The 11,965-nt window shown below is 39.2% G+C and overlaps 1 protein-coding gene across 1 annotated transcript; it reads right to left on the bottom strand.

Moving 5' to 3' along the window:
- Positions 1-7,630: 7,630 nt before the first annotated feature.
- LOC145818995 (uncharacterized) lies at positions 7,631-10,473 on the bottom strand. Its single transcript, XM_082912970.1, has 7 exons — positions 10,147-10,473; positions 9,753-10,056; positions 9,515-9,644; positions 9,022-9,085; positions 8,193-8,424; positions 8,036-8,096; positions 7,631-7,937 (listed from the first exon to the last, which is right to left on the bottom strand). Exons 1-7 carry the CDS (start codon positions 10,471-10,473, stop codon positions 7,631-7,633), a joined length of 1,425 nt encoding a protein of 474 aa, XP_082769096.1.
- Positions 10,474-11,965: the final 1,492 nt, after the last annotated feature.

The raw sequence follows: 11,965 nt of genomic DNA, 5'->3' as shown, positions 1-11,965 counted from the left end.
GTATACGGATGTGATATTATTAAAAAATTAATAAAATTAAAAACAAATAATCTATAAGAAATAAAAAGTATATAAAAAAAAAATAAAAACCAATCTGAACCTACCCCTTTCGATAAAATCTGAATCTCATTCCTTAAAGAAAAAGGAGACGATGCAAACGATGTATACGGATGTGATATTATTAAAAAACTAATAATATTAAAAACAAATAATATATAACAAATAAAATCTAAATAAAAAATAAATAAAAAACAATCTGAACCTTCTGAACCTTACCCTTTCTATAAAATCTGAATCTCATTCCTTTAACCATACCAACTTCACCATCTCATTGCAACACCTTCTCCAGTTCCATCAGAGACCAACGTTAATTAAATACAGTACATCCGTGTGAAGTAACAATTCAATTACAGGTTAGTTTTGATGCCAGTTATCTTAGCTTCACATTTGATATTAACTTCAGACTACAGGGAGAGTGGAGGAAGGGAAAAAGGAGGACAACCGGCCGGTCATTGTAGACGTCCCCGAACGCTCCCGGGAGGGTTAAGTCCCGTTCCGTTCATTTTGGGGTCACTACAGCTCGGACTCTCAAATTGTCACGGTTCTAAGTCTGAACCAAAGAGTCCAAATCTGGCAAATCGTTTTGAGAAAAACAGATTTTTGAAAAGAAGTGCCAAACATGGACTGCTTTGCCAGATACAGAGTCGCCACCTAAATGTTTTTTAATGGGAAATTTAGGAAACCCTGACTCGGTGCCAAAAGGCCACGTGTCCGTCATCACCAAAGTTGCCTCGGCTCGGGAACTTGGGTACGATTGGGGAAGGTCACTTCGTGAGCACCCCCGCTTGCCCGGTCATAGACCGGCCTCTACTAACCATGATATCAATTTTTGAAAACTTTGTGTGTTCTTATTCTGGTTTATTAGCCTAGGTTACTATGTGATGCACACAGCATATAAGTATAGACTGGGCCGCCTGAATTGGAACAAAACATTTGATGAATTATTCCAATTCAGATAACCCAACCTTCACCCACAGGCATTCAGGCAGATATATCATATAAGCACATAGCCTCATGGTAAGCATGCTATTCATGGCAGCACTCACACGCATGCAAGGATGCTAAAGCATAAAGCTTACCGAGTACTCCAAGCCAAAATAGAAACTTCATTAGAAATCATGCATGATCCTAGTATACAGAAATGCCTAATGCAACACATGCAAAATGCAAATATAGCAGGCTCGGCTATTCTAAGATGGCATATGAAATGTTACAACTATCATGTATTCAACTTTTGAAATTTGAAAGTACAATGCAGTTAGTATGATGCGCCGAGCCCGGTGCATACAAAACAGATGAATGATGCAAACATGCTGTCATACTGTATGCTAATTGAAATATGTCCTAATCTAACCATCATAAGCAGATAAATAAAAGGGAGAAAGACGTGGGGTTGGAAGACATACAACACACACATGCACACTTATTACAGTTGTGCCCTCGCGCAGAGGGTCCGAATAAATATACAGTCCGAATATTACAATCCCGAATAAAAGAATATTACAGTCCAAAATATTACAAAATCCTAATTAATTAACAAATTAACTAAGAAAATAAATAAAACTGGCATGCAAGCCAGGGACTGCCTTGCTTCTGATGGATGATGCATGTCCGGGTTGTCTTGCGCGGAAATCCACCGGAATGCCCCAATTAGCCTCTGTTTAGCAGTTATTCTTGAAATGCGTGCCGGGTCCCGAAAAATTGCTGATTCCTGATTTTGCTGCAACAGAGAGCGGGAAAGGGGCATAGCAATGTATTTGCACAGTTATATGCATGTCTCGATCCTCGTGCCACCAATCACGCATACCGAGGCATGATGGCCGAGGAGTCGAAATGCACAACTCAATATAGAATGAACGCACATGAAACTATAGCTAAAACCTAACTCCATCATGGATAATCCGGAGTGTCGGTGACTGGGGAATTGAGACACATTCCGTCACTCGGAGTACGAAATGTACCTCGTTTCCCGTGCCCGGGCTAACTCCTATCCCGAACACGATGCAATATGCATGATATGCATGAAATGCAACTAAGATACAATCCTAACATACGGAATGCTATGGAATGACATGCCTCGAAATGCGTGCATACGGGCACGCAAACCGAGAAAATAACAGAAAGCGATCTAAGATACAACCTAGTATGCACTATACTGTAAAAAAAGAGATGCCTCGAAATGCGTGTCCACGGGCACGCAAACCGAGGTAATGACAGAATGCAATGCAAGTGACTAAAATGGCATGAAAAAAAAGGTAACATGGACTTATACTAACATGAGAGAGCCTCAGCCACACTCACATAAGGAGCCGGTTGATGAAAATGAAGTGCCTCGAAATGCGTGCACACGGGCACGCAAACCGAGGCAATGGCATACACAATGCAAATGACATGGAAACATGATATGGGCTTATATCAACATGAGTAAGCCTCAGCCACACTCACATAGGATGCCGATGGATGAAAAAGGGGTGCCTCGAAATGCGTGCACACGGGCACGCAAACCGAGGCGGTGACATACGCAATGCAAATGACATGGAAACATGATATGGGCTTATACCAACATGAGTGAGCCTCAGCCACACTCATATAGGATGCCGGTGGATGAAAAAGGGGTGCCTCGAAATGCGTGCACACGGGCACGCAAACCGAGGCGGTGACATACGTAATGCAAATGACATGAAAACATGATATGGGCTTATACCAACATGAGTGAGCCTCAGCCACACTCACATAGGATGCCGGTTGATGAAAATGAAGTGCCTCGAAATGCGTGCACACGGGCACGCAAACCGAGGCGATGGCAAAATGCAATGCAAATGTCATGGAATGAAAAGCAATCATTCTAATAGAATTTCAGCACTAAAACATGGGGGAAAACAGTCCCGAAATGAGGCGAAATGACATGAAATGCACGGAATAGTCCCGAAATGCGAATTTAGACACCCGAAATGGCCTATAGCTATGCCAAACATGCACAACATGGACATGCAATGCAAAGACAGAAGCTAGACAGTCCCAAAATAATCACTTTTCCAGTTATAAACATCGCCAAACAATGGGCAAAAACAGGGCAAAACAAGCATGCAAAAATGGGGAATAAACATGAGATTAAGAAGCAACTCATAGCTACAAACCCCAAACAGGTTCGGGCCCTTCAACAACATTGAAGAGGGGTTAAAAATAAGCACTTTCAAAGAACTGTAAAAACCTCAAAAACAAAAGCATGGTAGGCTAACAAAACATGCAAGAAAACGGACCAAAAGGTGGCCAAAGAGGCAAGTGGTATATACAATACTCAAACAGAAAAATTCCCTTCTACAACATTGAAGAGGGACCAAAAATAAGCATATTTCCAGAACTGTAAAATGGCCAAAACAGTATAAAAACATGCTAGAAATGCAATGCAAAATAAGGCTCAAAAGAGGCTATAACATGAGGTATGCAAAATATTCCACAAATGGCCAAAGACCCTTAATGAAACATGTTAAGAAGGTCAAAATAAGACTATCTCTAGGCCTGTAAATCGTCCAAAAATGGAAGCATAATGGGCTGCCAAAGCATGCAAGAAAACGGTATTTAAGGAGGACATTGAAGCAAGTGCAACATGGAGGGCTCAAACAGGGTTGAGCCCTTAATGAGACATGAAAATGAGCTCAAAATAATGATCTTTCCAGTTTTGGTCGGAGCTCAAATGTACAAGAAAGAAAGGCTAAGAAATGTTGCAAAAATGAGCTCAAAAGAGGGAAAGTGGACTTACCCTTGAAGATCAATTCTTTTGTTGCTTCTTGGGCCAACTTTGTTGCCTCTTAGCTTCTGGAATTCCTCTCCTTGCTCTTGGAATGGAGTGGTGGTGGTAGAGCTTGGTGTTGTAGTGTAAATGGTGGTGTAGGACTTGAAACTTTTTAGGAAAATGAGAGAGATGGAGGAGGATTTGTCTCTTGAGGCTTGAAGAACAAATTTTCTAACCTCCTAAAGGGGAGGAGAGGTTCTCTTTATATAGAGAAACCAAAGGGGCAAAGCTTCTCTTGGAAGCTTTGACCAAAAGGGCCAAGCTTCTCTTAGAAGCTTGGAGCAAAAGGGCCAAGCTTCTTGGAGAAGCTAGGCAAAAAGGGTCAAGAGGTTCAAGCTTCTTGGAGAAGCTAAAAGAGGTCAAGCTTCTTGGAGAAGCTAAAAAAAAGGTCCAAAAGGGTCAAGCTCCCTCAAGAAAAGGTCTCGGTTAGGAGAAGTGGCCGATTGATCAAAAATAGTGGCCGGTCATGAACTTTTAGGGTCCTCTCATGTGTGTACATCACAAATATGTGGTTCAAAGTTCGAGAAAAAGGGTCCAAGGGGTTCAACATTAGCCCGGAATGAGGGGGTCAAAAGGGTCAAGTTGAATTAATGGCCGGCCATGAACTTTTAGGGTCCTCTCATGTGTGTACATCACAAATATGTGGTTCAAAGTTCAAGAATGTGGGCCCAAGATGTTCAACATTAGCCCGGAAGTGCGAAAAACGGGCGTCGGAGGGCGTCGGAGGATGTATAACTGGTTGCTGCAACAATTGCTGGCCTCCCACCCTTCAGTGACCTCCCCGGTGATAAAACAGAGGTACCTGCCAAAAATGAACGAAAACCGTTGCAAAACGAATGCTCGGTGACCAAAACGCGCAGTTCGGGGTCCCGAAAATGGGCTGTTAAGCACCGAAAGTGGCATTCGGCCACGAAGTGGGTTTCTCAGACCCCAGTGTCCCTCAAAAGGGAGCAAATAAGATGTATGCCAAAAATCAGAGCAAACGGAGATGGTTAAGCGGTCCCGAACCGAGGCACACGGCCTGACGGCTCCGAAAACCAGAAACCGGACTCCGAAATGGGAAAAATGGCCTACGGCCACCAAATGTAGCCTACGGACATTGAGATATGGTCTACGGGACCTCTCCTTCCCCTCAGGAAAAGAAACAGAGAAAACCGAGTCTGATTCGCAAACCGAGACAAGGCACAGAAGACGGTTCGGAAGTCCGGAGGTAGGGCTCACGGCCGCAACTCTAAAACTTCTGAACGAGCACATTATGCAACATCACCAAGCGCTCAATTAGTGACGTCTGAGTCTTAAGGTCGGTTAAAAATGGGGTGTCTACAGTCATCCCGCCGGTCATCCCGGCCCAGGCAGCATTCCCAATCCGTATCTGTTGCCTTTCTTTCATATCTGTTCCATTTTGATCTGTTATATTTTTTCATATCTGTTCTAATTTTTTTTCACACCATTATAATATTTGATATATTTTTCTTGCCTCATATGTTTTAATATACATTTTTCTTTCACTCTTGCAGTCATCATGCCAAGAACAAAATGAGCCAAACCTGAACGTGGTGAATCCTCAAACCCTGTACAACATCAACCACAGCAACAACATGATGACAATCCAAATAATGGTTTTTTAACGTATCATCATGAACAAGCCTATTCACATTTTATTAATCGACCAATTGTTACGGGCAGAAATGTAAGACTACCTTCTCAATATGATCCACTCTTAGTTGGTAAATTAGATACAATAGGATGGTTACCTTTAACTAATTTACCAAATAAGGTATACCCCCGTCTTGTACGATTATTTTATGTTCACTTGACAGCTGGTGACCAACAAAATGAACCATTCAGTCTGACCTCTTATGTGAAGGGGAAAAGAATCACACTCAGTCTCCGTGTTTTCGCACAAATTATTGGAGTTGAAACAGAAAATTTACAATGCTATTTTCAAAATGAGTTTGCCTTAGAAAAATTGTTGATGATGTCAGTCACATTTATACCACAATTTGTGACAACCAATTCAGCGGCACTAATTTACTAGCCAGACATTTAAAACCCCACCTTCGTATTCTTCATCGATGGCTAGTTGAAAATATCACTCCAAAAAAAGGCCATTATGATACTGTTTCATGTTTTAATGTGTATTTGTTATATTGTTTTGAAATTGGACAAAAATTAGATTTATGCTTCATATTACTCAAAGAAATGATGATTGCAAAATTGGATACTCTGTCTGGTCGGTCACTACCTTTTGGAGCTTTGTTAACCATAATTTTCAAAGCGCATGATGTCAATCTTGAAGGTGAAGGATATGTCAGAATCACTTCACCAATTTCTAAGTACACACTGACCCGAGGTGGTGGTGCTGACACCTTGATGAGCTTTATTCATATTGAAAATGAACTAATACTTGATGAGGAAGAACCCAATGACAATGCCATGCCACCAAATGAACAACCCCATTACTGGACTGATTATTTAGCCTTGGAACAAGAACGGTACAATCAACGCCTACAATGGGAATGACAAATGGCTAATCAGTTCAATACATTGCATACTCGATTCGATGAATTTGCCGCCGCTCAGAACTCATTAATTCAACAATTTGGTGAGTTTCGTGTAGACTCAGGCAGACGTGATGAAGTGACAAGGAACCGCATTGATCAGATTGACCGTTGCATTGATCAGATTGACCACCGAGTCACTCAACTGTACCATCATTATTTCCCTCCACCTCCAACACCACCTAATAATGATGCTTAACATATTCAAAAATCAGTTTAACTTGTTCACATGTGTAGTCGTTACATTTTTTTTCCTTTTTTTGTATAATATTATTTGTTTCCTCATTTTCTTATGAGTATTTGATTTTGTTATTTTGTAATAAACTTTTTTATTCGCGTAATGAATAACAAATAGTGTTTTTCTTTCCTACATTGTAAAATCAACCGGTCACAATGTTCGATACAATCTGTGAGTTAGATTATGCATTGAAAAAATTATTTGTACAAAATTTAATAAACAGAACTTCATAAATATCTAACAAATCCTTCATTTCAATAAAATGAATAAAAATTAAACAATTACAAAATAACTTGTCTTTATCAATTAATACAAAAATTAAATTAATATTCTGAAATTAAATAAAGCATTGCACAAATTAATAATAATTATTTTTTCTTAAATGAAAACGAAAACAAAAAGTGAACATAAACTTGTGTACAACAAATGACAAAGAACAACAAATTGTAAATGAATGTCACCGAATTAATAACAAAACGTTGAAATTGTTTACAATCTAACAAAAAGTCAAAAACACAAATATGTAGTGTACAAATTTTTTACATAAAATTTAAATTAATAAGGTGTAATTATTTTACTAATTCCAGTCATTATGACACCTTTATTACATAATTTCCCCCACCAGCCACCACCCACCTGCCACTACCACCCACCTGCCACCATCCACCACCCACCTGCCACCACCACCCACCCACCACCCACCTGCTACCACCCACCACCACCACCACCACCACCCACCCATCACTCACCCACCTGCCACCACCACCCACCACCCACCCACCACCACCACCACCCACCACTCACCTACCACCACTTACCTGCCACCCACCCACCACCACCCAATACGAAGACATTTAAGTTAATAAAAACATAAAATTGCATATTACACATTGCATGATGACTGAAATTAATAAAATAATTACACATTCAAAGCCATTACTCAGTACGATATTGAGTTGCCTTGTTGACATCCCTTTTCTATCCGTGGCCAACATGATTTTGCCACATAGTAGTAGCAATTGCATCCCGAACGTTCGATTGATACGTTAACCCATGTTGTGACATGTCAACATAATCAACTTGGTCTCCAACAAGCCTGTCTGCTTCTGCTTCTACGGCCATTTCATTATCAGCTTCCATAAAGAATGGGTCCATAGCTGATGCAAACGGATCCCATTGTGCACTACATAACATGCAATCACGAGAGACCCTTGTCTTGTAGACTTGTAATTTGGCATGGACCACAATATTAGGAAGCGCTTCTTCAGAACACCAAATGTTCTTTCTATGACATTGCGTAACGACGAATGTCGATGGTTAAAAAATTCCTTTGGTCCTGAATAATGACGGCCACGAAACTCTTGCAAGTGATATCGTTGAGACCGAAATGGGGCAAGAAATCCAGGCATGTTTGTGAAACTAGCATTAACTAAATAGTACTTACCTACATGTAAATAATGAATATACAGTTCTGTCAATTGATATGTGCAAACAAAAAAAAAAGGAAAAAGTGTACCGTATGTTATTTGGGGACAGTCACCATTGGGAGGGTGTGGGAACTGTAGATCAGCTCGTGTAATAGAGTCAACCAAAATAGCGTTGTCGTGAGCGCTATCTTCCCATCCAGAATTAATAAATGTGAACAACATATCGAAGTTGCAAGCTGTGAGTACGTTTTGCGATACCGTTGATTTCCGACCGCGGAATGTATTTTGTCTTGAAGCAGGGACCCATACATCGACCAATGTGCCATCGATAGCACCGACACAATCCTAATTGACAGATATTTGTTTGACATTAAAAGCGAAACAAACTTGGATATTATTTTTATAATTAAAAAGAAAATAATATTTATTAACCCTTATTCATATGTACAACTTACAGGACAGTCATATTGTTCATACCTTGAACCAGGGAAAAAACCTCCTATCATTTAAAATTTTTACCAGTATGTCGTCTTGGTTACGTGGCCTGATAATTGTTGATACAAGCTTGCACAATGCCCGCATAATAATTTTTATATGCCGACAAATTGTTTCCGTGGAGTGCTGAAATCTATCTGCCAATAGTCGATGGCGATCATTTTGTGCAAAAGTGTATAAAAAAATTCCAAGCGATTCCTCGATACTTATATGCATATGCTCAATATCGATAAAGCCATTGTGGAGTAAAGTGTCTTTCAATAAAATGAATGTTTGTGCATCCATTCGCATAATGTTCATCATTGTTTCTGGATGGCCATTTAATAGGCCGAAGATGTAATCATCACCTTTGAATAGACACGTTCGCTGCGGTCGGCGACTACTTGACGCGTTGATTTGGTCATGCATGAAAGCAATCATCAAAAAATCCATAAAATCATCAATAACCTCATCCTCCTCTGATGAGATCTCCATTGTATTATTTTCTCTGTCGGATGACATATGGTTTTGTCTACATCACAGTAAAAGCATAATTGTAAAATATGTTATTCATGCTGTAACACATACCATTCATGGTGAAACAAAATTAAAAAGGAAGTATATGAATAGTCAGCCGTAGTTATTTTTCAGTGTACAATAAAATTCATAGAAGGACAAAATTTATTTAATACGTGGTCATATTGTAATAACATAACATAATAGATAAGAAAATAGAAATTACTCAAAATTTCAAAAAAAAAAAAAAAAACATACGAAGATAGGAAAGGAAAGAGGATATCATGGAATGAAAAAAAAAAAAAAAAACCAAGTAAGGAATAATGAAATCATCAAACAGTTCAGACAAGGAGATTTGATAACACAAGCAAAACAGAACTTCTGACTTCACTGCAAAGCAAAGATCATGGCTAGACGCAAATGGGTAGGAGTGCGCATAAAAAACCTTCGCCTTCCCTTATCCTTGAACAGTGTCAGTGCCCTAACGTGCTGCAATGGTGGTATGTCCCCAAGCTCTAGTAATACATCTTGACATGCATCAAGGGAGTAATCATCACCACCAGCACTTACAGCCTCTATCTCATTTTCTCATGCACGTGAATGTCCTGTTTTTGCTTGTACATAGGATGTGTAAGCTGCGCACACATCATCAAACCCACTTGACCGTAACTTTTTGGAATTACCACTGTCAGTCTGGCTAGTTATAGGGCCTCTCTTGTGACTTTTTCCCTTTGCTGGATCCATGTACTCATCGCCGAATAAGTCAACAGGAATGGCCTCAGCAACATTACTCCCACCAGCATTACTCCCACCAACATCAGGGTTCCAAAATTTATTTAGCATGTCATCTTCTTCTTCTGAGTCAAGGGCTCCTTGTGTGGATGCACGAGATAAGGCCCCTGTGGCACAACAATTTTCAACAATTTCTGCCATTTCTTGAAAATATTCAAATCCTTTTGTCCTAAACTTCTTCACATTTCTATTGGCCTACAACAAGTACAAATAAAGAATTAAGCACTGTATGTATCATGAAATGTTTAAGTTAAAATTATTTAACAGTATAGATTAATGAAAAACCTTATCCCAAAATTCATCAAGTGCAACAACAGTGCCTACAATTGGATCCCATCCCAGACCAGTCTGTGCCTGGAGTCGCTTACATGTCTGATAATCAGCTTTCAATCGCTGATATTTTTGGCGCACCTGCTTTCTTGTATACCCAAATCCATATATATTGTGCAACTGATTTGCATATTGATTCCAATGCCTAATTGTCCACGAAGTAGTATGGTCCGTTGTTTGATTTTTTCTAACCTCATCTCTCAACATATTTATTAATTTCGTTTCAATTCTAGCCATCCACATTTTTGTTTCTTGGTTGTCATCGAAATTATTTTCATCCATCTATAAACATACAAATTATATTTAAACTAGTCTGGGGTAGATATACAAGACAAACAGAGCATAACAGAGCAAAATGGTTTCAAAGAGAACACATAAAAAAAAAAAAAAAAGCAGATGATATTATTTCAAGGAAAAAAATAGCGTAACAGATTACTTGAATTTAAATAGCAGAAATATAACACAACTAATAAAAAAAATCAAGCAAAAAAATTAGGTAAAAAAATCACGTAACATTATCTTTGAATGGTAGAAAAAAAACCAGTAAAAGAAGATCTAAGCAAAACCAATAAAAGAAGAAGTAATGAAGAGGGAAAACGGAGGACGGGTAGGTCGACCGGCCGGATGACCCGGGGGACAACCGGCCGGGTGTCCCAGGTACTGCCGGCTCAAGTTCTTTTCGTGCAAAGGTTCAAACAGTTCAGAATTTAAAACACCAACCGATCTGAAATGAAAAATACGCGTCTACAAAATCTGAGAAACCATTTGGGAACTGATTTTAACTTCTCTGAAATTATTTATACATAACAGATTCAAATTGATTTACCAGCTTACTGCTATTCTTCTTGGCAAGAGGGTGAAACGGTTCGTAGAGTAAAAAAATAGTCGCCTACACTTCTCACAAAAGATTTGAGAACTGATTTCGACTCGTCTAAAATCATTTGCACATCACAGATGAAGGATATATTTACCTGATTAGAAAGATTTGAGAACTGATTTCGACTCGTCTAAAATCGTTTGCACATCACAGATGAAGGATATATTTACCAGATTAGTGGGAATTGAATAATTATCACCGGTGATGGAATGTGTATACTGACTTAATGTGCCACTCTTTGTTCGTCAGATTCGACAATAGATTTGATAAATTTGACCTGAAAGAAAAAAAAAATGAAATTAGGGATGAATTTTTCAAATCATTTCTGTATAACAAAATATGTAAATAAATTTGTGAGTTATTTCACCTCGCACTCGTCGTTGTTTGGTTGCCCGTAATAAGAATCTTCCGGAACGCACAAATCGTAAGTCAGTCGATTTGTGAAAGACGATACCAGTACAGAGCGGGTTGGGTGGATTCATTATTTATAAAATGAGTCTTCTGTGAAGCCCACCCATGATGAATCTGAAGTACTGATGAATCTGAAGTAGTGATGTTTGATACAGAGAAGCCTAGCCATGATAAATCTGAAGTACTGATGTTTGATACAGAGATCAGGTTCACATGAATATTTCAGAGACGATGGAGAAGACATGGAAGGACATGGAAGCTTTTCAGATCAAAAGAGAAAGAAAGTAGAAACGTTGAAAGTAGAGATTCAAGCTACCAAACAGGTTTTCAAACTGTAATTTGAATTCACATGCGGAATTGTATTTTGAGTGTCCTATCCAAACGTGAAGCGCGAGTTCACCTGTTGAAAGTTGATTTGAAAATACAAACAAACAGAGCCTTACCAAACAGGCCCTAATAGTTGCTACAAGTAGCGCCAAATGAAAG

This window comes from Camellia sinensis, chromosome 2, assembly GCF_055761805.1.
Source record: "Camellia sinensis isolate YWXY chromosome 2, ASM5576180v1, whole genome shotgun sequence".
NCBI classification, from domain to species: Eukaryota; Viridiplantae; Streptophyta; class Magnoliopsida; order Ericales; family Theaceae; genus Camellia; species Camellia sinensis.
Note: the sequence above shows the minus strand (reverse complement) of the source record. Positions and strands in the feature narration are given on the sequence as shown.